General features: G+C 37.7%; 1 protein-coding gene across 9 annotated transcripts in view; it reads right to left on the bottom strand.

The window, feature by feature from the left end:
• Positions 1–5,489: 5,489 nt before the first annotated feature.
• The window catches only part of Ufd4 (ubiquitin fusion-degradation 4-like), a 95,894-nt gene continuing 79,496 nt past the window's right edge, over positions 5,490–21,887 (bottom strand). For 7 of the 9 annotated variants that reach the window (XM_071598589.1, XM_071598593.1, XM_071598595.1 and 4 more), the window contains 11 exons: positions 21,333–21,752; positions 20,460–20,590; positions 18,467–18,777; positions 17,945–18,152; positions 17,550–17,754; positions 16,102–16,487; positions 13,356–13,505; positions 12,467–12,779; positions 8,493–8,639; positions 8,175–8,269; positions 5,491–7,176 (listed from right to left, as the gene is read on the bottom strand). In XM_071598589.1, the coding sequence (XP_071454690.1) occupies positions 6,894–7,176; positions 8,175–8,269; positions 8,493–8,639; positions 12,467–12,779; positions 13,356–13,505; positions 16,102–16,487; positions 17,550–17,754; positions 17,945–18,152; positions 18,467–18,777; positions 20,460–20,590; positions 21,333–21,752 (2,649 nt within the window). In that variant the 3' untranslated portion in view covers positions 5,491–6,893. Of the gene's footprint in view, positions 7,177–8,174; positions 8,270–8,492; positions 8,640–12,466; positions 12,780–13,355; positions 13,506–16,101; positions 16,488–17,549; positions 17,755–17,944; positions 18,153–18,466; positions 18,778–20,459; positions 20,591–21,332; positions 21,753–21,887 lie in introns of all 9 variants that reach the window. The other 2 variants (XM_071598592.1, XM_071598596.1) reach the window with 2 other exon arrangements.

The following is a 21,887-nucleotide window of genomic DNA, read 5'->3' as shown; positions in this document are numbered from 1 at the left end:
AGGGATTAACGAAAATCTTTTAATGAAAAAAAAATTTTGCACCTCCCCGAAGTACCATTTGAAGACAATAAGTAGGTATATGAGGAATGTAGAATTAATAAAATGGCGAATTAAAAATAACCTAATTAATTTTAATTCCAATTGGGTGCTCGTCTATTACGTATCAGGGATATAATAATTTTTAAAAACGTTCTCACGGCACGAATTTGCCTATTTAGGATAATCAGTTAAAGAGGAACACTCGTAATTTCCAATCAATCCTTTATGGTTCTGAAGAAATTTACAAGTGCGAAATAAAAATTAGAATTATTAAGTTTTAAGAGGTTATTTTTGTGAGCTTACGAATCGATTATTACGAGCTCTTACCTACTCTCGCTACTGAAGCTGCTGTGTCCTCAGGATTACGGACATCTCTGTAGATATAGTTTTACAGAAGGGATACAGTTTTCGTAACCGTCGTGAGACAGTATTTTCCGCATTATTAAGTCCGTTGTAAAGACCTGTGCAGCGGAACAGATGAGGAATACGAGTGAGGAAGGATAGAGGTTTTTACTTCAGGAAAAGCGGGATTAGGACCACAGAACCACAGCTAGAGGTGTGTAGTCGATGGTTCTTGGGTTCCATGCGGCACCCCAGATTTGAAAGCTCAAATACAAATATTGCACATTCGCCCCAGTCTCAAAGATTCCGGAAAATTAAATCACAAGCTAGACGGCCAACTTTCGCGTGTTTTGAAAGATTCACACTGTACGAGTACAGGACAGTTCGCGTCCAACGGCTAGAGCGATATCTTAGGTGCCGAAGCACACTGCGTGGGATTCTGGGGCATGTGTTGGAGGCGAATTTCGGAAAATCGGATCGGAGCGATCGTGTAGGGTTTTTCAAGCCTCGGAGACGAACGGTCATATTCGTCAGTCGAACACCGCTTTTAAGTATCGAATTGCGACTCTTTAGTGCGGTCACTCAATGGGAATGGAGAGAGAAACGACCGGCGTGGAGGGGGGAAAGGTCCACGAGTGGAGAGGAAACCGGAGGTTCAAACGTTTGGGAAGTGGATTCAGCGAATGTTTACCTGAAACCCTTCACGAGGAAGTTGTTGATAGGGCCGAACACAAGCCACGAACCTACCTGTTCCACTGAGCTTTTGATGCACGATAAGAGCGGGTGGGGTCATTCAAAATTGCCAGACCCTGAGAACTTGATTGATGATAAGTTATTTATCGGATTTTTTATGAACAAAGTAAGACCTAAAAGGCTATCAAATTATAAGGCTTATAAAAACTATATTTTGCTTATAGGAACAAGTATCAAAGATTGCTCCAGTACGTACTTACAATTGATTTTGCTTTAATTTTCAATGCTTACAATTAATACATTTTTTAGCAAGGTTAGCATTTCTGTTGTTATTAGCTTCTACAGAACGTAATGATGACTCCAGAGATGAGTCTGAGCTATTTTTTTCTAAATTACGCTAATGTAAACCAACCGTACAAAGCATACCTGAGACGGTGTTTAATATTTTTAATTCTTTTTCTATTCTTTACCAACTGATTAATCGGTAGTCTCCATCTACTTCGTGAGTCGCAGGTTGAACGCAGGAGGGACGAGAAAGGTGGTTTGAACTGAATAGGCAAGCTGAATGGGGGATTTATATAGTCGTATGTTATCAGCTATCTTTGGGTATTAAATACTCAAATAGTTAAAAAAATTACTGTTTCTCAAGATTTTATAAAGGACGCCAAGGGCAACTGTTTTGGGGCTATCCGTTAATTAATTATGTAATGTCAACCCCGACACTACTTGACTTTATATTTTATGTTGTAATGAGATCTTATTGGAGAAGTTCGTGTTTTATAGGCCTAAACCGACTTTTGATGCAAAATCTTAGCAATTTACATTTAAATTCCTCCTCATTCAACTTTCCCTTATGACTTAATATATGGTCGCTTTCATGTCTATTTACCAAGTATTAAAATGCCGCGGCACTATAACTACTGGCGGGCCGGCTCATATTCGTACACAAAGACTCAACAATTATTTCCATAAATACCCTTTTTTGGGATTCTCATGATCTGGCAAGGAACTTTAAAGCCCATATCGCGTGGTTATCCATCAAATTCAGGCACAGCCACGAGCTATCGCTTGAGATATGTGATTTTAGGGACGAAGTGCATGATATCTCGAATCATCATTCAAGCTTCATGCATGTGATTGACTGAATCAACGGTGTCAATTAGTCACTTTTGTACCGTACAGGTGGGCGATCCGATTGGCTGAAGGGCCATTGCTGTGCGTGATCAACTGCGAACTCAAATTGTTACCAGAGGTGGGACGATGATCACGATCACCGTCGTCGTCATTGAATTTTTTATCATTCACGTGTGATAACGGAAATGCTATGATTGGAGTGATTATTCCCGGTAGCACTTGACTTTTGTGTGATTAAGAATCGTGTTGTAGTAGCTTTAAACCTCGAAGATAACATCGTACGCATTAATTATCTGTACAGACCTCAATATGATTTGGCGCAGGCAAACCACTGATCGACGTATTTAATCGGTCGACTTAACTCTCCATTGAAGACCGAAAGTTACAAGGAAGGCTAGAATCAAACTTCCCCTTTTCAACTTTGTACCATTAATATTTGTTTTTCAAAGAAAGTGCCGACGCCAGAGATCAAGTTTCCCGTATTTTTCGCTCGTCCATCTTCTGAATCATATCGTCAAAATCCATGGTTTCCTTATCCTTTATTAACTGTCCCGATAGTTTCGTTTGCTACTTTCAATATCCTTTTTTTATAAGTGTACCCATTTTTCTTCAACTGTAACCGAACCCTGTCTTCACCCTTATTTTTTTCTACTGCCTCCTGACACTACAATGATTTTTTCCGGTTAAAGCTTCCACCTTCCATTACCTCACTCCTCTTCCCAGTTTTATCCTCTCGAATCTGAAGTTACGCCATCAGTACTAAATTATGGTCTGAATCCGCATTTCGGAAAACATTGAAACACCCCCGGAAAATCCCATTCTTCTTGATTTCAGTTACACAGCAGACGTCTATGCCATAGTTTTCTAGTTGGTTCACTGTATGTACACACTTTCCACCAGCATCTTTTGCATCCGAAATGCGAATTCTTTCCTCCCTCTACCACGCTTTCCCCCTTTATTCCGTATTCAGCTTCCCTTCTGCATCCACTTGACCTGCCTTCGATTTTCTGCCAACACCCATATATCTTCATCTATTGTGCCAAGAACTTGATTGCTGGGTTTTCTTTCTTGCCTCAACAATCAAGGGTCCAAGGCATGCATGGTATAGAGAACTACGATCCCTATTCGTGTTTTCACCAGCCTTTTCTTCACATATTAACTTGAGATAATCGTCATTAGCCCCACCCTTTACAGCTAATTTATCTTTAACTAAGGCATAATTGGATCCCTTACTGAAAGTACAAATTTCACTCATGTGATTATATACTACACCAGTGATTTTTTTTAATTGATGAAAGTATTTTGAATAGTAAGCAAATAAGATCTGTTATCAATTCATATTTTTCAGATAGCAATTATTTTAAATTTCAATTCTTAGGGGTTATACTCGAGTTTCATGCACCATTTTCTGGTGAATAGAATAACCAGAGAGCCCTTCTCTTCTCTCTGACTTAATGCAGTGGGTTAATTTTCCTGTGCCATTCCATTGAATTGCTTGGATCAATGGAGAAGAATTTTATTTGCTGATAAATAATTGGTAAATGCGTCCACAGGCTTGATTAGCCAGTCCGTTATATATTGAGGGCCCATTGTAGTGCTTGCTGGCTTGACCTTGCTTAGGTCTCATGATTTTGATATTTGTCGTCAGCAGGTAGTATGAATGTGTTTGAGGAAGGCTTTGCTGTTGGTGGTAGAGCACACTATATTGGAGAGTGGAGGGAAAGATAGTTGGCAGGATAGAGGAAAGAACCTGCATCCCATTGCCAGAGAGGATCAAAAAGAAAAAAAAAGAGTAATCCGTCTTCTCTCCACACCCGCAATTTGTTTTCCTTATCCTACCCTCTTATTCTTAATGTTCCTGAACATGAAAAATATGCCCACTAAAACACTATAGGTCGTGCGAGTCGTTTTCCGGGTAAAAACTTGTACTAAACTTATTTACAGCAAATTCCATTCATGAAGACACTATGTCTCACAAAAAAATTAGCAAATCAATAATCTGATTACTCTCCCCTCAATAATGTATTTTTGGATATACCTTGGCTTTCATTTAACACTATTATCTGCAAGGAACAATTTATACATAATTTTTTAATCTGGAAAATTTCTTATGAACCTCAGAATCTTCATGAAGTCGCCGAGGAAGTTTTCTGCTGAGTTGGAGCTTGGTGCTTCACCATGCCCGACAATGCTGAGGGGCATCCAAACTTCTAAAACCACCCGAGACCTCACTTAAATATTTCATTTCAGCCATTGATGATCCTGGCATCTTTTCAATGAGGTCAGAGATATTAATTTTCTCCTTCTCACAAATGATGTTCTCATTAATAGCATCACCTTGCAATTGTTTTTTGATCATCCATATGAGGACCTCCATTAAACAATGCTGAGAATACATATAACGGGTTCATGGACACCCTTGCCATTACCTTTGAAGCATCTATTTCTTTCCTTAATTTCATTTTCTTTCTTGAGGACAGTGCAAATCATTGGTGTTCACCAATTGCTGTTGTCTTCTTGGTAATTTTTTAGGGTAATTTTTTTAACTATTTACAAAATATTATTTAACATTTCACAAAAGATCACAAATAATACCTTTGAACACAAGTATGTCAGAATGTGTGATCACTACCCAATTGCTAGCGGAACCAGTGCTAAACACAAACTGGAGCAGCATGTATGAAATTATCCCAGGGATCCCCCTTTTCTTGTCACTTGATAGGTGAAAATTCACTTGCTAAGAGAGGCAGTTTTTTAAATATATTTGGCCATTACGAGAATTACTCACTGTACGAGCTGCTCATTAGGCATGGTTCCACTGCGCGTATATCGTAATGCACAGTTGATGATGCATATTTATAACAAATGATCTATGCAATTGATAAGAAATTCTTCTTTTGCCCTTCTCTAAAGATCAAATCAAGTGGAATTGATGTATTCTAAAAATTTAATGAATAATTTAAAAAATTACTGAACAACTCTTACATATTAGACAATGGTAAAAGGATACATGAATCAATACCTCCATATGTTTATATAAATTTTATTGGGTGAAGAATGTTGGATAAAACAGTAAATACCAAGATTCAAAGAACATGATCAATCATTAAGAGATTTTTCATTAAGAATTTTCAGCTGCCAAGAACACAGTGAATTATACAAAGAGCATATTACTTACTTAGAAGGATTATTAAACTCTCAATAGAAGAGCTTTATTCCCACTCTCAATAATTCTTAATTTGGCAGTCTTAATCTTTAAACCCTATCCTCCATCATCATTGACATGTTGTCTCCATGCATGGCATGCATGGAGACAACATGCATGCATGTGTCTCTGGTCATCCAAGAAACTGTTGTTTTTCAAAACTTAAGGTCTTCGACAAACCTATTAACTATGGCAAACACATTAGCAATCATTTCAACTAACAGGTGGAGTGAATTTTTGGGTTGTGTGACAATGAATAACTAACTATGTCAAACTTATCTCCCGGAAATAATGACTGGAAATGAAAATGGACACTTTTTAAATCAGCTGGGAAAAGATTTTTATTGAGGTTATTAACACTTAAATTACATTTATAACTCCCAATGAGGATGAAATTTCATGCAAGCATCCTGGATAATAGCCTATTAATATTATTAATAAAACTCTGTTGAAAATCACATTTTCTTCACAGAAACAGGCTTTCAGGATGCGTGCCCCAACTTATCAGTAGTTTTTTTCTTATTAGAGATATGCTGCTGCTATGTGTAACTTCTCACAACATGCATGAAACACAAAGCAGAGAGGCACTACGCACTTCCCATTGGGTAGTTATTGTGCACATTCACCAATATACCAACACACATTCCATCACTTTCATACGCAAATCTTAAATCACAGACTATTTAAATGTGAGCACACTAGCTCCTATATAAATATGCTCCATTCCATTTCACCTGCTGGCAACAAACTCAGCCAATGCACAATAAGGCACAGTGAGGAATCTGCCACAAACACAGCAGCAGCATAGGGTGAGCTTTAACACAATAAGGATTCAGCAAATGACTATCACCTATGGCTGCCAAACTACAGTTCTCTCCTCCATAGAATCAATGTCATAACATGTATATTTATGAGTTTTAAATCAAGAAAACTTAACACCTTTCCCTAACCTCCATTCCTTCACTTTGGCCTACCACTCTAGCAAAAGAAACCAAAATTGGCCCTTGAAATATGAAACTATGTCGACTTCAAAACATTCAATGGTTTCAAAACTAGAGAGAAGCAAAAATGCAGTGAAATTAGTTGTGCTCTTTATATATGAAAGGGTCAACTGGCCATTTTTGTTCCTCAATCATTTTAAATTGTAACCATTATGCAATGCGTAGGAATTCTAATAATTTAAGGAAATCATCAGAATACTAAGTCATGAAAACCAATATGTATAAAAAAATAATTTCCCTAGATAAAACTTTACAAAAACTCAGAAGCTCAATATTATATGAACAAACTGAAAGAAAATCCATTCATAATATTTATGACAATACTTGTCAGCAACGACTGTTGAAAACACAAATAAAGAATAACCAAACTGACGAGTCGAGAAAAGTCAAGCACTGTGAAAGCACAATTTCCCAGATGTTTTAAGGGCAGAGGAATGGACTCTCTTGGGATGGCTTATGTGATTCATAGGAGGCAAAGCTTAGTTGAGGTGGAAGCCCTTCTCACGGGTTGCTGCCAGCAGCCTTTGACGAAGTATTTCCTCAGTAGGGTAATCTGGCAGCTTTAAGTAGTGCACACAGGTATTTACAGATGGATAGGAACCTTCTCCAGCATCTACTTTACGCACCACAGTCAATCGGGGATAAAGGTTGGCCAGACCACCAGGAGGGAGGGATGAGCAGCCCGTGGTGAACTGCAGGAAGGCCTTCCGTTCTTCTGAGGACATTTTTACCAAAACAGACACAAAGCGCAGGAATCCAGGGCTGCAAATGATTGTCATCAAAATATAATACATCAATACGTCAGACAGCAACCCATGACTATCATCAGCTAAACATGAGATTTCATAAACAATAAAATACCATGCAGCAAAGAAATCTTTATTGGAACCTTACTGCAAGTGAGAGCTTCATTTTCTGATGAGTTTAATTTGACAGGATGCCAGTAGGACAAGTCAATTAAATATTCGCTGCTTTTGAAATTGATAAAGGTCATATTGATAACTCCATTGACAAATTCTCCAAAATACACAAATCAATAAAAATTAACTTTAATATTGAGCAAAATAACTCCTAATATTAAATATTAACAATATCATTATTATCATCATCATAACAATATTGAATATTAATAATAAAAAACCAAGGCATTCATGTATTTGAAATATTTTAGGAAAAAGATAAACACCAACTACTACGTAAAAGTGGATTCACGCCACTCATGCCAACAAAAATTGGAATCTTTCACTTTTTTTATGAACAGGTTGCTTACAGTACCCTAAAATTAACAATCCTACAATAATGAACATCTAAAACAACACACACACACCTAAAATCATTGAAAAGATCATAGTGAACGAAAAGAGAAAACTTGTTCCTTAATTGACCACACTTCAGCCAAAAGATAAACACTACCCTACCAAACCATTAAATCCAAGAATAAAAGTGATTAAAAATTACATATTTAACAATAAACTGTAAAAAGAGAAATTTTGAGAATATTCCTTTATTTTTCCTTGAAGAATGAAGAAAAATATTTAATAGGCCAGAATAATGCAATATGTTATCAATCAATAATTAAAAGTTATCCTAATCTTTGGCCAAAGCAATGGAAAAACATAAAAACTCTGGCCAGCATATGACATTCTACATATTTATTCAGATTAAAAGAGAGAGGAGGGAAAATATGACGAAGCAGCATAACTAGTATACTCAACTAACTATAGTTGATGTTTCTATCACAGTTTACTATCAACACTTACCTATCCCTTGTGTATCCTAGCTTTGGCTCTGTATAGTTGATGAGGTCTTCCCGAGTCCATTTTGGATTCTGATCTCCACATAGCATCACACGCACCTGCAAGAAGAAAAATTGTGTCATTGATGAATACTACATTCCTAACACTGAAAGACCAGACAAAAGCTTATATGAAATGTAATTACCATTCAGTTTTTTTGGTTAGCCTTTGATTATTAATGAAGATTTTATATTGTCATTTTTAAGACTAACTTCATGAGGTAACAGATGTGCAACTAAAGAATTATTCAATCAAATGAAATTACAAAAAATCTATATTTACCTCCTCTGGTGAGAAAGCCCGCAACTTTGACATAGGGAACACACGGTCAAATCCCTTCCTGAAGGCTTCCATTTGAGCCACTATTCCTCCTTCAAGGCAGTACGATGTCAATAACTCAGAGTACTCTTCAATGTTATCTAACATTACCTGTGTAAAAGGAAGCCAATTATTAGCACAGTATCTAAGATTGCCTGTTCACAATTTCACTTAAATTCAAGGTGTTTTAAGGTCAAACCACCTTTTTCACAGTTTCCCTGAAGTAATCTATTGAGGCAAATGAAATTAATGTTTATTGTTTAGCAGGAATTGTAATTAATTGTAATAATTGGCCAGTCATCCAAAGGCCCAAAACGTCATTGCTAGTCTCATTAATGGTTTAATATTATGCAAACTGCTTCAAATGAGTGGTTTATTCTTATTCATTCACCTCAAGGGATAATCTAGGTAATTTGATGAAAATTCTAAGTTTTTCATATCAGCATTCACAAATCATTGCCAAAGTGATTGCTCATCTGTCATTAGATAATGAACACTAAAGGAACTAGATCCACTTGTGTTCATGCACTAAGGGAATTGAATTATTCCCACAAATTCAAGGAGATGTGAGATCATAAGTCATGGGTGATTGATGTGAGTTCTAAGACTCCAGAGCCACAGTCTGGGAATCCCTTGGAACTGAAATCATGAATAAAAAATATGCTGGTAATTGCCCAATGTTGTACAATGCAGATTATATAAGTTGAGAATACCCACTCTTTAAAATATTATGTATAAAGAGACATAATACATAGGTTTAAGGATAAACAGCTATTAACAACACTGCAGTACTTTTGAATGCCCTCACTGGTATATGATTGCTGCAATCTTGGATTACTTCTTTTGTACTTTTGCTAAAGCACACAAATTTGCACCAATTCATGTTATCGAACTACGGAACTGAATCTAAATGATTGCAGAAAGAAAAATCAGTTAAAGCAGCAGTTGAATAGCAAGTGCACAGCAAGCAGTTGTATAGCAAATCACATGAAACAAACAATGAATTTGTGGAAGGGTTAGAATAGAGAGCAGTAGTTGGTGACTGATGGCAGCCAGCAAGTGAACAATACTCTCCCTCCCTGGTTCAGGACTTGAGAGGTGGAGGAGGGGTTGACATTGTGGGGATTTATATGAAACCTTGAGACTTCTTATAGAGGCAGAGATAAGGAAGTGATTTGAATGTATGCAAAATTCATGTCCTCTTTTTCAGTATTGATATATTGGAATTAAGTTGAAAGATGGAACACAATTATTTCACTATCAATTTCATCAATGACTTCTGAGATGATTATTATGTATTCCTAATTTTATGGTTTAAATACAGGTGTTACAAAAACTAAGTTGAGAGAACCGTCTTTAAATATTCTAACAAGAAATTGAAATAATTATTGGCCATTGAAGAACTTACAAGAAATGACATCACATAAGATTTACACCTAAACAAATTGCTTTTCTTAAAGAATACATAAAATGTTTTCAAAACCTTTGCCACATATGCTATGCTTTATGAAATGTTGACATTTTTTTGAAACAACAACTTGTGGAATGTTGGATCATAGTCTTCCGTGGCGTTCAGGATTCGTGGATGTCTCCATTTTCCGGGTTCCCGCCGCGTTGGTTGTCATGGTTGACGACAGTTTCGCCTGGATTCCACCAGGCGTCTTCAGGTCGAAGTGCCGATATCATTTTGGCTGCGCTTATATAGCCCTCGCTCTCTCGCTGCTGCGTTGTGATTGGTTGGTTTCTGGAACACTCTCTTCCAGGCGTTCGTCAGGTGGTAACCGTCTTCCCGGTTGAAGTTTCTCGGCGTTTTTGTGATCTCAATTGATTCTCTAATCAGCCGAGGATAGTATCTTTTTTCCTTGGTGATTATCTCGGCTTCGTCAAATTTGATGTCGTGTCCGGGTTCGCTCCAGGCATGCTCGGCGACTGCTGATAGGCTGAATTTCTTATTCTTCGTTGCCCTCTTGTGTTCTTGCAGGCGGGTCTTCATGGACCTGCATGTCTCGCCGATATACGATTTGCCGCAAGAGCAAGGCACGCGGTACACACCTTCGAGAAGACCTTTCGGGATCTTGTCCTTGGGCCTTGGAATTATCTGGCTTATTTTGGTCACGCAGTTAAATCTTGTGACAATGTCTTTCTTCTTCAGGACCCTCGAGATCTTTTCGCTTGTGCCGGCGACGTAGGGGATGATGGCATAGGTTCCTGGCTTGTCAGTTTGATGTTTCTCCTTGTCGGGTGTCTGGTGGCGTTTTTCCACTTTAGCGGTCCTTTTCAGGACCAATTCTTCTTTGTATCCATTTATCTTCAGTGCCGTCATCAAATGTTCCTTTTCCTTGGCCAATGATTCTGCATCCGAAAGTTTGTATGCGCGATGCAGGAGTGTTGCCACGAGTGATGCCTTCTGGGACGGGTGATGATGTGAGTGGGCGTTCAGGTAGCGGTCAGTATGGGTGGCCTTCCTGTATACTGAGTGGCCGATACTCCCGTTGGTCCTCCTCTTCACCATTATGTCCAAAAACGGGATTTGGTTGTCTTTTTCGGTCTCCATAGTGAATTGTATTGCCGGATGCTGAGAGTTGAGGTGCTCCAGGAATCTCTGCAGTTCTTCCGGTCCATGTGGCCAAATTACGAACGTGTCGTCCACGTATCTTAGCCATAACTTTGGTTTTTTATCATGGGATTTGATCGCCGTTTGTTCGAATTTTTCCATATAGATGTCTGCTATCACCGGGGATAGGGGTGAGCCCATTGCCGCTCCTTCGCGTTGTTCGAAGAAACTCCCGCGGGACCAAAATAAGCCAGATAATTCCAAGGCCCAAGGACAAGATCCCGAAAGGTCTTCTCGAAGGTGTGTACCGCGTGCCTTGCTCTTGCGGCAAATCGTATATCGGCGAGACATGCAGGTCCATGAAGACCCGCCTGCAAGAACACAAGAGGGCAACGAAGAATAAGAAATTCAGCCTATCAGCAGTCGCCGAGCATGCCTGGAGCGAACCCGGACACGACATCAAATTTGACGAAGCCGAGATAATCACCAAGGAAAAAAGATACTATCCTCGGCTGATTAGAGAATCAATTGAGATCACAAAAACGCCGAGAAACTTCAACCGGGAAGACGGTTACCACCTGACGAACGCCTGGAAGAGAGTGTTCCAGAAACCAACCAATCACAACGCAGCAGCGAGAGAGCGAGGGCTATATAAGCGCAGCCAAAATGATATCGGCACTTCGACCTGAAGACGCCTGGTGGAATCCAGGCGAAACTGTCGTCAACCATGACAACCAACGCGGCGGGAACCCGGAAAATGGAGACATCCACGAAACTTGTGGAATGTCTTTTTATTATGAAAACCAGGATTCATCATTAGCTCCTGTTAAGCCTCATTCAGTCTATGATTATAGTTAGCAAAAAATACAACATGTAAATGATGATAAATTAATGATTTTTGATACTAGAGTTTCTCAAGATACAACACGCTGGGTAAATTTCTCAAAGCTAACTAAACAATAAGGAGAATGAATCGTAATGTCCCACAGCATTGCTTTACATAGCTCAATGCAGTTTCCAGTTTTTGCTCTTATAAACGTAATAGAAAGTAAAAGTAATAGCTCTCTCCATTGTAGAAACATAAACTAATTTCTCACTAGGAAATTATAAACAAAAATAAAACTCATAGTCTTCATACCACAGACAAACCATGCAACTAAGATATCATGCATGAGCAGATCCATCTAACTTTTCTATGGTTCCTATTGAATGATTATATTTGTGAACAATTGAATCGCGCTGATTTACTGGCCAGACACCAAGTTGTAGGCCAAACATTTCTTCCACACTTTTACACTAATATGATGTACTATGTCTAGAGCACAAACTTTGCTTTATTGCAGCAATATTACATGCCACTAAACAATGCAAAAGTATCACTTGCCTCCCTATCAGCACCATCAATCGTCAGATCTGCTGCTGCAAAGCCATACACCCTAGACGAAGGGAGATACTGAAAGGAGAGAGCAAGATCTTCAAGTCTGACAGCCATGGATGACTGCGAAGTCGATCCAATTGTGGTGGAGGGTGTAGAAAGCGCCAGATTGGCCAGCTGGTGGGCTTTTGCCTCAGGAGACAAGGTCTTATATGATATGATACGTTTTTTCCTTGCAGACAGCTCCCTTAATTGGCATAGAAATCGATCCCGTGCTGGATCAATATCAGCCAGGTCCTCACTGCTTAGGATTCCATAGAACCTAGACATACAAAGGAGCATAATTTAAAATTAATCAAGTAACATAATTATTAAGTACTTCATATTATCAAGTACTTGGTCAAAGATATTATATACTGTAAATCTTTTACAAAGCAGGTGGCCCATTGCACCCATTTTTTTAACAAACAAAATGAGAAAATGTTATACCAACGAAAATGTTATAAAATGCACCCCACCCTCAAAATTTCAATACAAGGCTTACCCTCTCCTACTTCCGTGATGTGATGTTCAAATTCAAGGTTACCTTAACTTTAAATCATTATTTGATGTTTCCACTCATACTTTATGTCCTTAAGATTGGATATTTACGTAGTAGGTACAAATAAATATTAACTTCCATTCCTTAATATCTCTTACTTTACCTTATAATTTACACAGGTATTCAAGATACTCAAGGGCATGTTAATTGTAGCATAGGTTTTTCCTACGTCTGTTCTTCATTTACTTACACTGAACTAGCATAAGTTACATAATGGTTTCATTAAAAAAGTATGCTGGCACTGGGAATGATTTATTGCAACATGCAACCAGAGCGAGCAACTAGAGTGATATTTACCATGGCTTTGTGGGGTCATGCTGATGGACCTTAGGTGGATCTAACTCCAACTCCTTTTCACTTTCTTCTGAAATATATGATGATGTCATCGCATCCTCTTCAATTCCATTAGGTGAGCGATAATGGGTGCCATTGTTTGAAATCCCAATCCTGATATTAATTCAAAAAAATTACAATTAATAAGAAGCAGAGAATGATATTACAATTAAACATCATAGTGAAGACATCCATCATTTAGAGAGCACGACATTCTTACCCATACTTTAATGCACACATAACGCATACATAACAATGCCCTTTAAACATTTTCATCAACAGGCCATTAAAACTTAACAGTTTACTTCATAGGCAATCATCATTATTTTTATTTGCCCAGAGATCACTATACAAAAATACCAGGTGGGTGGTATATGTACATGATATAAGGCTTGTCAAAAAGGAGCAAAGCAAAAATTCCACTTGCCACCATCAGCATCTAGGGAATAATTAGTTCTACTTAAATGCATGCTCTTCCACTAACCTCGTGTGTTTTGTCATCATAACCCATTCTTTCCGAATGACCTCATTAGTGTTCTCTTCATCTGTTTTTAAGTCTCCCTTTCAATCCCTCGTCCCTCTTCGCTTTCGTGCTGCATCCTGGGGTGCAGTTGTTTGTTGATTTATGGCATTTGTGTTTGCATGAGTGTTGGATGAAGGGATTTTTGCATGAGTGTGTGCACTGCTGAGGGTGTAATTTTCCATGTTGTTGTTTTGCATGTGGTATTATTCCTTTTTACAGTTGGTGACCTAACACCCCCCCCCTCCCCCCACCACACACCCTTGCGGTGGCTTGCGGGGTATTATGTAGATGTAATAAATACATGCCTTTATCATCTGTTAAGTAGCAATGACTATTTTGAATTAAGCAAATAACCTCACAAAAATGTCTAAAGAATGCACACAAAAACTTACTGAGAAGGTTAAAACCATGGAAAAATGTGATAATTTAGGGTATTTTCTGAAAGACAGTGAGGTTTTACATAAATTCTTGGTTCATTAAGTGAAATTTGAGGAATTTCTGTGTTGTAGTAAATGATAATGTTAAAAAATACATTGATTAGGGGTTCAAGTATTAGAAGTTTTACTAAATCTAGTTTACACTACTGACAAAATTTTCATTCCTTACTTTGTCTCCAAAAAAATTAGTCTGTCAATCAATGTAAGTCAAAACAACTCATCCAAGAACTGAAAAGCATTTTGTTCAAGCCCTTAATTATAATTACTACTGATAGTATTGACTGCTCTGACCTTCATCCTAAACATATTAAAATAAAAGTTTATTGTAGGCCCTCTCGCTACTCAACTTTAAATCCACAACAATCTTTTTTCCATAAATGTCTTCAATAGCTACTCATAAAAAAACCATAAACACAGTAATCAACCCAAAGGTCACTTTGCTAGGTGATGATAGAGTTCACGCAGTACTAGGCCCAACGGCGTGTGAAGTCCACACATCAGGGTAGGGGAGCCAGTTCCTACCCCTGTGCCAGTTACGGTTTCCCAGGAAGACCTAGTACGCAAAATATCACAAAGTTTGGGTGGAGCTGAGAGTGCCCCGAGAGGCTTGCCCAGGAATCAAACCTGGGCCCTCCTGTCAGTAGCCCAATGCTCTAACCCTGGTCTAACGTGACTCACTTCACTACATGTGTGCTAGTCAATAATAAGTGAAGTATTTCACTTCCTCCAGTAAGTAAGTGAAGTATTTCACTTCTTCCAAATTTATGCGTCCAGAATTTGCATTTTTACTCCATTTGCCAGTTTTTTTCATAAACTAGGAATTATTCCAGTATTACAATTATTGTTATTTCATCATGGGCAGTTTGAAAATTCCAAATTACCTACAACTTGTAATATTCGCAAAAAGTTGGAAAATGACACATTATTCACAGTCTTCGAGAGTGGCCTCAAGTTCACAGCACATACACAACACACAATATTTCATTATTTTTTACCTAAATATGGCATAAGAAAGAAATTATAACATGATTAGAAGAAATAGTTGTCAGCTGAAGGATTAAATAAAAGAGATTTCTTTGTTTGAGAGCCAAGTCCCCAATATTTCTAAAACACAATACACTTTGCATGATGATTCCATTCTTGATAGTCCATTTAGTAGCAATGAGGGTGACTGATGGGAGAGGTCATTTGTGCCATTAAAGGCATGTAGGTAATTTGGCCGATATAGGAAGGGGAGGAAAGAAACCTGCCATCAGTATTAGACAAATCTAATAACAAAAAAACACCAAGGGCTAAAAAATTTAACATCTGATCTGACTGACAGCATGCTCCACTCAAAATGCTCTCCACATAGCACCCAAAGTAAGAACTGAAAAATTCTGCCACCTGCTATTTGAACTAGGGCCCCCTGGGTAGTCACCCAAGTACATCATCCACTACACCATGCCAATCCCTCATAAATCCATAAATGGGTCACTCTAAAATAAATTTTGGGATCTTTAGGATTTCCCGGTCTGGAGATTAAATTCCCAACACTCAAGAAACTCGCACTTTTCCCCAATCAGTGATTAACTCCCAACCTTACCAGAATTTTCCTAATCAAGGGAAGCCTGAATTCGTATGACAGATATCAACCTCCAAGAAAGTTAGAACATAGTTTCAATGAATTTCACAGTTTTAGGAAAATAATATTAGAAAATTATTGCTCATTAAAAAATAATCAATGAATGCTAATTAAAAAATAACATACTTCTCATTCATGTTGTGGCACACTTCTCCCTGACACATGAGCTTCAGGAAAGGTTTTGAAAGTGGCATATCTACCAGACGACTGTCCTGCAGTACTTTGGCAAGAAACACTCCCAGAAACCAGAAATGCCAGCAGGCACGCTTGCAGACTTGAGAGTCCTGAGGGAGGGGAGCTGGGAAGAGGCCTCCAGGCCGCCTGACGTAGTAGCCCGGGGGCTTTTGGAGCCAATCTTCTCCCTCTTCCACACTCATTGCAGGAGTACTATCCTCTTCATCGTCATCACAAAGCCACATACACAGATTTTTCCGTTGAAGCTCCGCAGCCACAAGAGCATAAAACTCCAAAGTAGGACCCAGGCCTGTTCCTTCCTCACCAACAAACTCAACCTTGAAAAAAAATGAGGAACAACAATAATCAGGGAGAACCAATAGCTCAATATCCCATGTTACTCGGGCATCTAAAAATTAGATAATATGACAAATGAGTAATGTTTGTCTTAAACTACACAAAAACATTAATTCATAGCAAACACCTAATTTTCTTTCTCACTTATGACCAGGAGTGCATTACATTTCAACATTATAAGATTCAACCTAATGATTCTACAAACCTGGGTTGTATTAATAACAACTGTTACAGGGATTTTATCACATTTTTTCATCATCACAGCAATGGATAACTTTCACATGTAAATTTTGAAGCCATTTCCTCCATTTATGGCAGAGTTCGACTATCAATAATAATGATAAATTAACGTTTTTCAAGTGCAATAATCCATATTAATTATGTAGCAGGAAGTGAAAATGGGGAGAAAAAAATAACAAAGCTGATGGAAATACCTAATTAATTATCAGTGGAACTAGAATATTTGTATGTTGTTGGACTAATTATTTTTCTTGCGCTGAAGGAACAGTATTTAGTGGTAACCTACAGCTTCAACACTTGATTTCATAATCAACTAAATATTTTCCATTTTAACAAGTCAATCAATGCATTTTAAAAAACATTTCTAACTTAGCCCACCCAAATTGATATAGGCAAATAATCATTTGGATTTTGCAAAGATATCACTAATCCTCCAGCTTTGAACGTGTGATTTTCAGAATCTTTAGGGTTCAGCGAGCTCCACTCTCACATACCAAAACAGCCAAGAGTTGAAGAGAATCTAGGTTTTGTCATTATCCACAGTTTAAGGTAATTTCCTCATATTTTACGGTAATTTCCTTAAGGGAAAGGACAAAAATCTGATGTTTTCTTCTATTTCCTCTCTCATTCCCCTATCACACTCTATGAGATATAAGATGCTTCTGGATTAGCTCTATTTCAGACATTATTGTTCACAGATAAGCAAAAATTATTACCATAGAATTCACCCAGCACTGGAAATTAGTAAAAGGAAAGAAAAAAACCCAAAATAAAATAAGTAATTATCTTAATTTAGCACTTACCTCAAGAATACTCTTACGATCAGCATGGAGTTTCATTACTTGCTCTGCCCAGTCAAGCAATCTCTCCCCTCGAGGAACTTTGACCCGTTCATGCTTCAGCCTGCCAACTCGGAACTCATGAGGGTCATCTCGTCTTGGTGACAGGCCTGGAGCTCTCTGCCTCTCCAGTGTGGCATCTCTTTGAGATTGCAGCCACACTATGGACCTATTTGGAGACATATCATGTTATAGTCATCTACAACATCCACCACTGAACACTATGCCATCAAACATGCAAATTAACTTTCATGAACCAATTAAAAATCATGCAACTGATTTATAGTAAACACTGAAAGAATCAAAAATTATAAGAAAATATCAAGTAAAAAAAACAAAAAGAAAGGGCAGGGATTCACCTGGAAGCTCCAAAAGCTGTGCAGTTGAAGTACAACTGCCGTGTTTCAAATGGAAAGAGGAAGGGGCAGATGTGGTTGAGCTTTTCACACCAAAGGGGAAGGGCACCAGATGAAAGAACAAGAGGATCTTGAATTTGCTGCAGGAGTTTGTTGGTTATTTTCTTACTTGTGAAATCCTCTGAATTTAAATTAAGATCTCCATCTTGCTCTGAAATACCAGATAGTGTTTTTCAAATTAATGTCACAGTTTCAGACTTCACACGGAGGAAGGAATACATAATGAAGAATTAAATATGATGCACTTTTCCACAAAAAAAATATTCATTGCAATGTGTATCTTGGCTCTCTGGGTCATCAATCAGGTACAAGACCCTCGTAATGTTTCTGATGATAGTTCAGTGAGCTGAAATGCACATCATAATACAAAGTATTCACCAAACCCGAATATTCCCCAAAAGATGGTATCAAGCGGATAAAGAAAGTTAAAAGCAAACCTGACAGAGGAATAATTCACATGCATACCTTCAATTGCAACCAAGGGTGGTGATGATCGAGAATTCATGTTGTTATTGTCTGCCAAAGCCATTATGACAAAAAGATGTCGCAAGAGCTGCAATACATCTTCCACAGAACAGGATGAAGATGTAGCAGCCATAATGGCAGTGGTGAAGGACTGGGGAGTGGAGGGCGGGCCACCAGATGGAGTGGAGGGAGAAGGAGAGGATGACACTGCCACCCTCTGCTGTCGTGTTGAGTACATCGTGGCAGTGGGTGTAATCTCGCCAACATGCTCACAGCTTCCCTCACTCTCCTTATGTTCCCTATAAATTATCCTGAAATATATAAATGAAAAAATTGAACCATAAATGGAAATTTTCAGGGAATCAAAGAGTGAGAATGTGCCCATTTCATGATGCAATATTAATAATATTAATAACATACATTCTTATTCAGACTTTCTTGGATATAATAGAAGTCACATTATTGTTGTGATTTGTGATTAAATATTTGAACAGTATTTTGCATAATTGCAATATCAACAGACTTGATGTCTCTAATGGAAGCTGCCTAAAATTCACTCAGCTCACATTTATTAAATGAAAATTTTCAAAAATAAACAGACCTTCAATTTCAAATATATTAAATTTTGAAGGTTAAACCCTCAAACCTCAACATCGCTTACCTCACTATGCTTTCAACAGCCACCATTGCCCATTAAATATACCTTTTATATGCCTCAAAATCTCATAGTCCAAATTTGCAGTTCTTTAAAGCCTAAGACAAGCCATTATATTCTAACCAGCAATGAAAATATGCATCATCTTAACTTCATACAAAAAGACAAAATTGTATACAATGGGTCCTCACTTTATGATATTAATAGATGCCATTGGACCAATCAATAATTTAACCATGTAACACATTGAATTCCTGGAATTTATTCTTCATGATCTATTTGGTTCTATAAATAAATATGTATGTACAGGATAATTTATTTCACAAAGTTGACATTTAATGGTAAACATTACTTCATAGTAATTGATACAATGAATATTGCATATTTAATATCTCTACTTTTTATGATCAAATATGCAAGATCTCCTAACTCTTGTAAACAACCTAGCCATTATCTGCACAACTAAGCATGAAAAAGCTCACCTCAAACTTTCTCATTTGTCATTTCTGAAAGGCAATACTGACTAACAGGCTGGCTTTTTGCAGTAGCTTGAGCTGGTTCTCCCTACCTACAATGCCATGGCCACAAAGCAGAATTCTTAAAATGTAACCACCAAACAATCTATGGCATCAACGTAAGCGATTATCAACTTGAAAATCTTACTTAATTTCAACTGGGAGCTTTCATTAGTCATTTAATTACAATGAAAAGAATAACATCTAAACACAATAAATTATTTTCACCTCTTGAGAGGTGTTAAACCTTATCACCTCATCCCTGCAACTCATCTATACAACATACTGCTACCTTCCCCACTTCAAATGAGGAGTAACATTGTCATGACAGTGCAAGTACTCAAAAAATAACCCACAAATTGCAAGTATCAAAAATACTTGGGAGCAAATATGCCCACTAATCCACTTGAATTTTTTACTCCTGCTCCGAGTAAGACCATTCTCAAGGATGGCTGACTTCCAAGGATGACAAGTTCTGACAAATAGTTTTCTTAACTAGTTTCTCCTGGCACAATAACCCTCATCATTTGGTAATGAGCTGATTAAAATCTCTAAACTTGCTTCATAAGCAACTATGTGCCATAAACAGGAAGCTTCTTGTGACAATATATTTTAAATAAAGTATAGAATTCCAATAATATTTTAATACTTGAATTGAGCAATTGTAATTAAAACTCATGAACCAAAGTTGCCACTACGTAAAAATGTTAACTCACTCACAAAAATCACCATTTGATATCCCAGTCACCACAAAAAAAATAAATAGACATCACAAAACTATTTATGAACGAAATAAGCATATCTGAAAAATTCAGTTTATTACGTGTAGGTGGGCTCCCATACTCTTCTTAGTTTTTCTTGTCGACTGCCAAGGTCTGCCATTTGAATTAATTCTTGAGCTGCTCTAAAAATGGTCCAGTCAGGATTATCAAGCTCAATCTCCACGTCTGGGATCTAAAAATAGATACAAACATGAGAATCATACATTAATAACTTGCCATATGAACTATAAAACCTCAAAATTATTGTTTAGAGGGGATGGGTGAAAAAATGAGAAATACATTAATGCAGAATTGAGGCTGCAGGAAGAGGTGCAGTATCAGGAAACTCATTGCAGAAAAGTCTATATCACTTCAATAAAATTTCCAGTGTGTGTTTACAACTGTAGATTACAGTATGTACAGAATAACTTATGCATACGTTCATTCTAGTTGCAACCACTCCGTGTAAAATGCTACAAGAAAATCTCTGATAATAAACAACATTTGCTCGTATTATTCTTACATAGACAATAAAACCAATCAAGACAATTTATTTTGATTACTGGAATGTGTAAACTAGTGTCGTCCTTCCTACCAACTTCAGTAAAGATTTATACTTTAATAAAGACATAACTTAATAAAATCAACAAAAGAAATAAAATGGTCTATATTATTGACCAATAAAGCAAAATTATGATTTATTCATCTTTTTTTGGCAAAAAGTATAAATGCTAGTTAAATAAAAGAATTTACAGTATTAATGTAGTCACTCGTGCATATGCTATGAAAAAAAACAATCGCATAGATGTTATTTTTATCTTCCCCAACTAGAAAGAATTTCCCTGGTCATTGCTCCGATTAATGACAGTTCCTCCCAAAGCATAAACAGAGTGACTGAAAAATATTAAACGTTAAATAAATGCCTTATGACTTACACTAGGTAGGTTGGGCCCTCGTAGCACTAGTCTCAACTTGGGCTGATTGATAAAATTCTCAGCAATGCCATTCATATCCTCCATTCCTCGCCTGCCCTCACTTTCTCCATCTTCATCTTCGTCCTCACCAGCAGGTGGTGGCGGAGGGGGTGGCGGTACATCTAAGTCTGTAGTTTGGTTAACATTTGTCCGCCCAGGGCGTGGGTCAAATGCTGGGATGAGGGCAGAGAACTGCCTCTTGAGTACATACTCGTCGTCCCAACTACGTCTCTTTCCTCCAGCACTCCCACCCATGCCCCCCATGCCACTCCCACTGCTACTTCCCATGACACCACCAACTGATCCTCCATGGCACATTCCAACCATACCATTTCTTTGGGCAGCATCTCCTGGATAAGAACCCACAGTACTTTCATCCTCCTAAAAAGGGAGAAGAAACACAGTGAGAATATTCCTTCACCTACAACCAATACGAAACAGTGAGATTCAAATTTAGTTTTACTATTATTTTTGGCACCGTGAGTAATATGCCACCTCGTAAATCGAAGGTAGCAG

Source organism: Hetaerina americana, unplaced genomic scaffold (genome assembly GCF_022747635.1).
Source record: "Hetaerina americana unplaced genomic scaffold, ioHetAmer1.1.p SCAF_10, whole genome shotgun sequence".
In the NCBI taxonomy this organism is placed as follows: domain Eukaryota; kingdom Metazoa; phylum Arthropoda; class Insecta; order Odonata; family Calopterygidae; genus Hetaerina; species Hetaerina americana.
The sequence above is the reverse complement of the archived record's forward strand: the minus strand, read 5'-3'. Positions and strand labels throughout refer to the sequence as shown.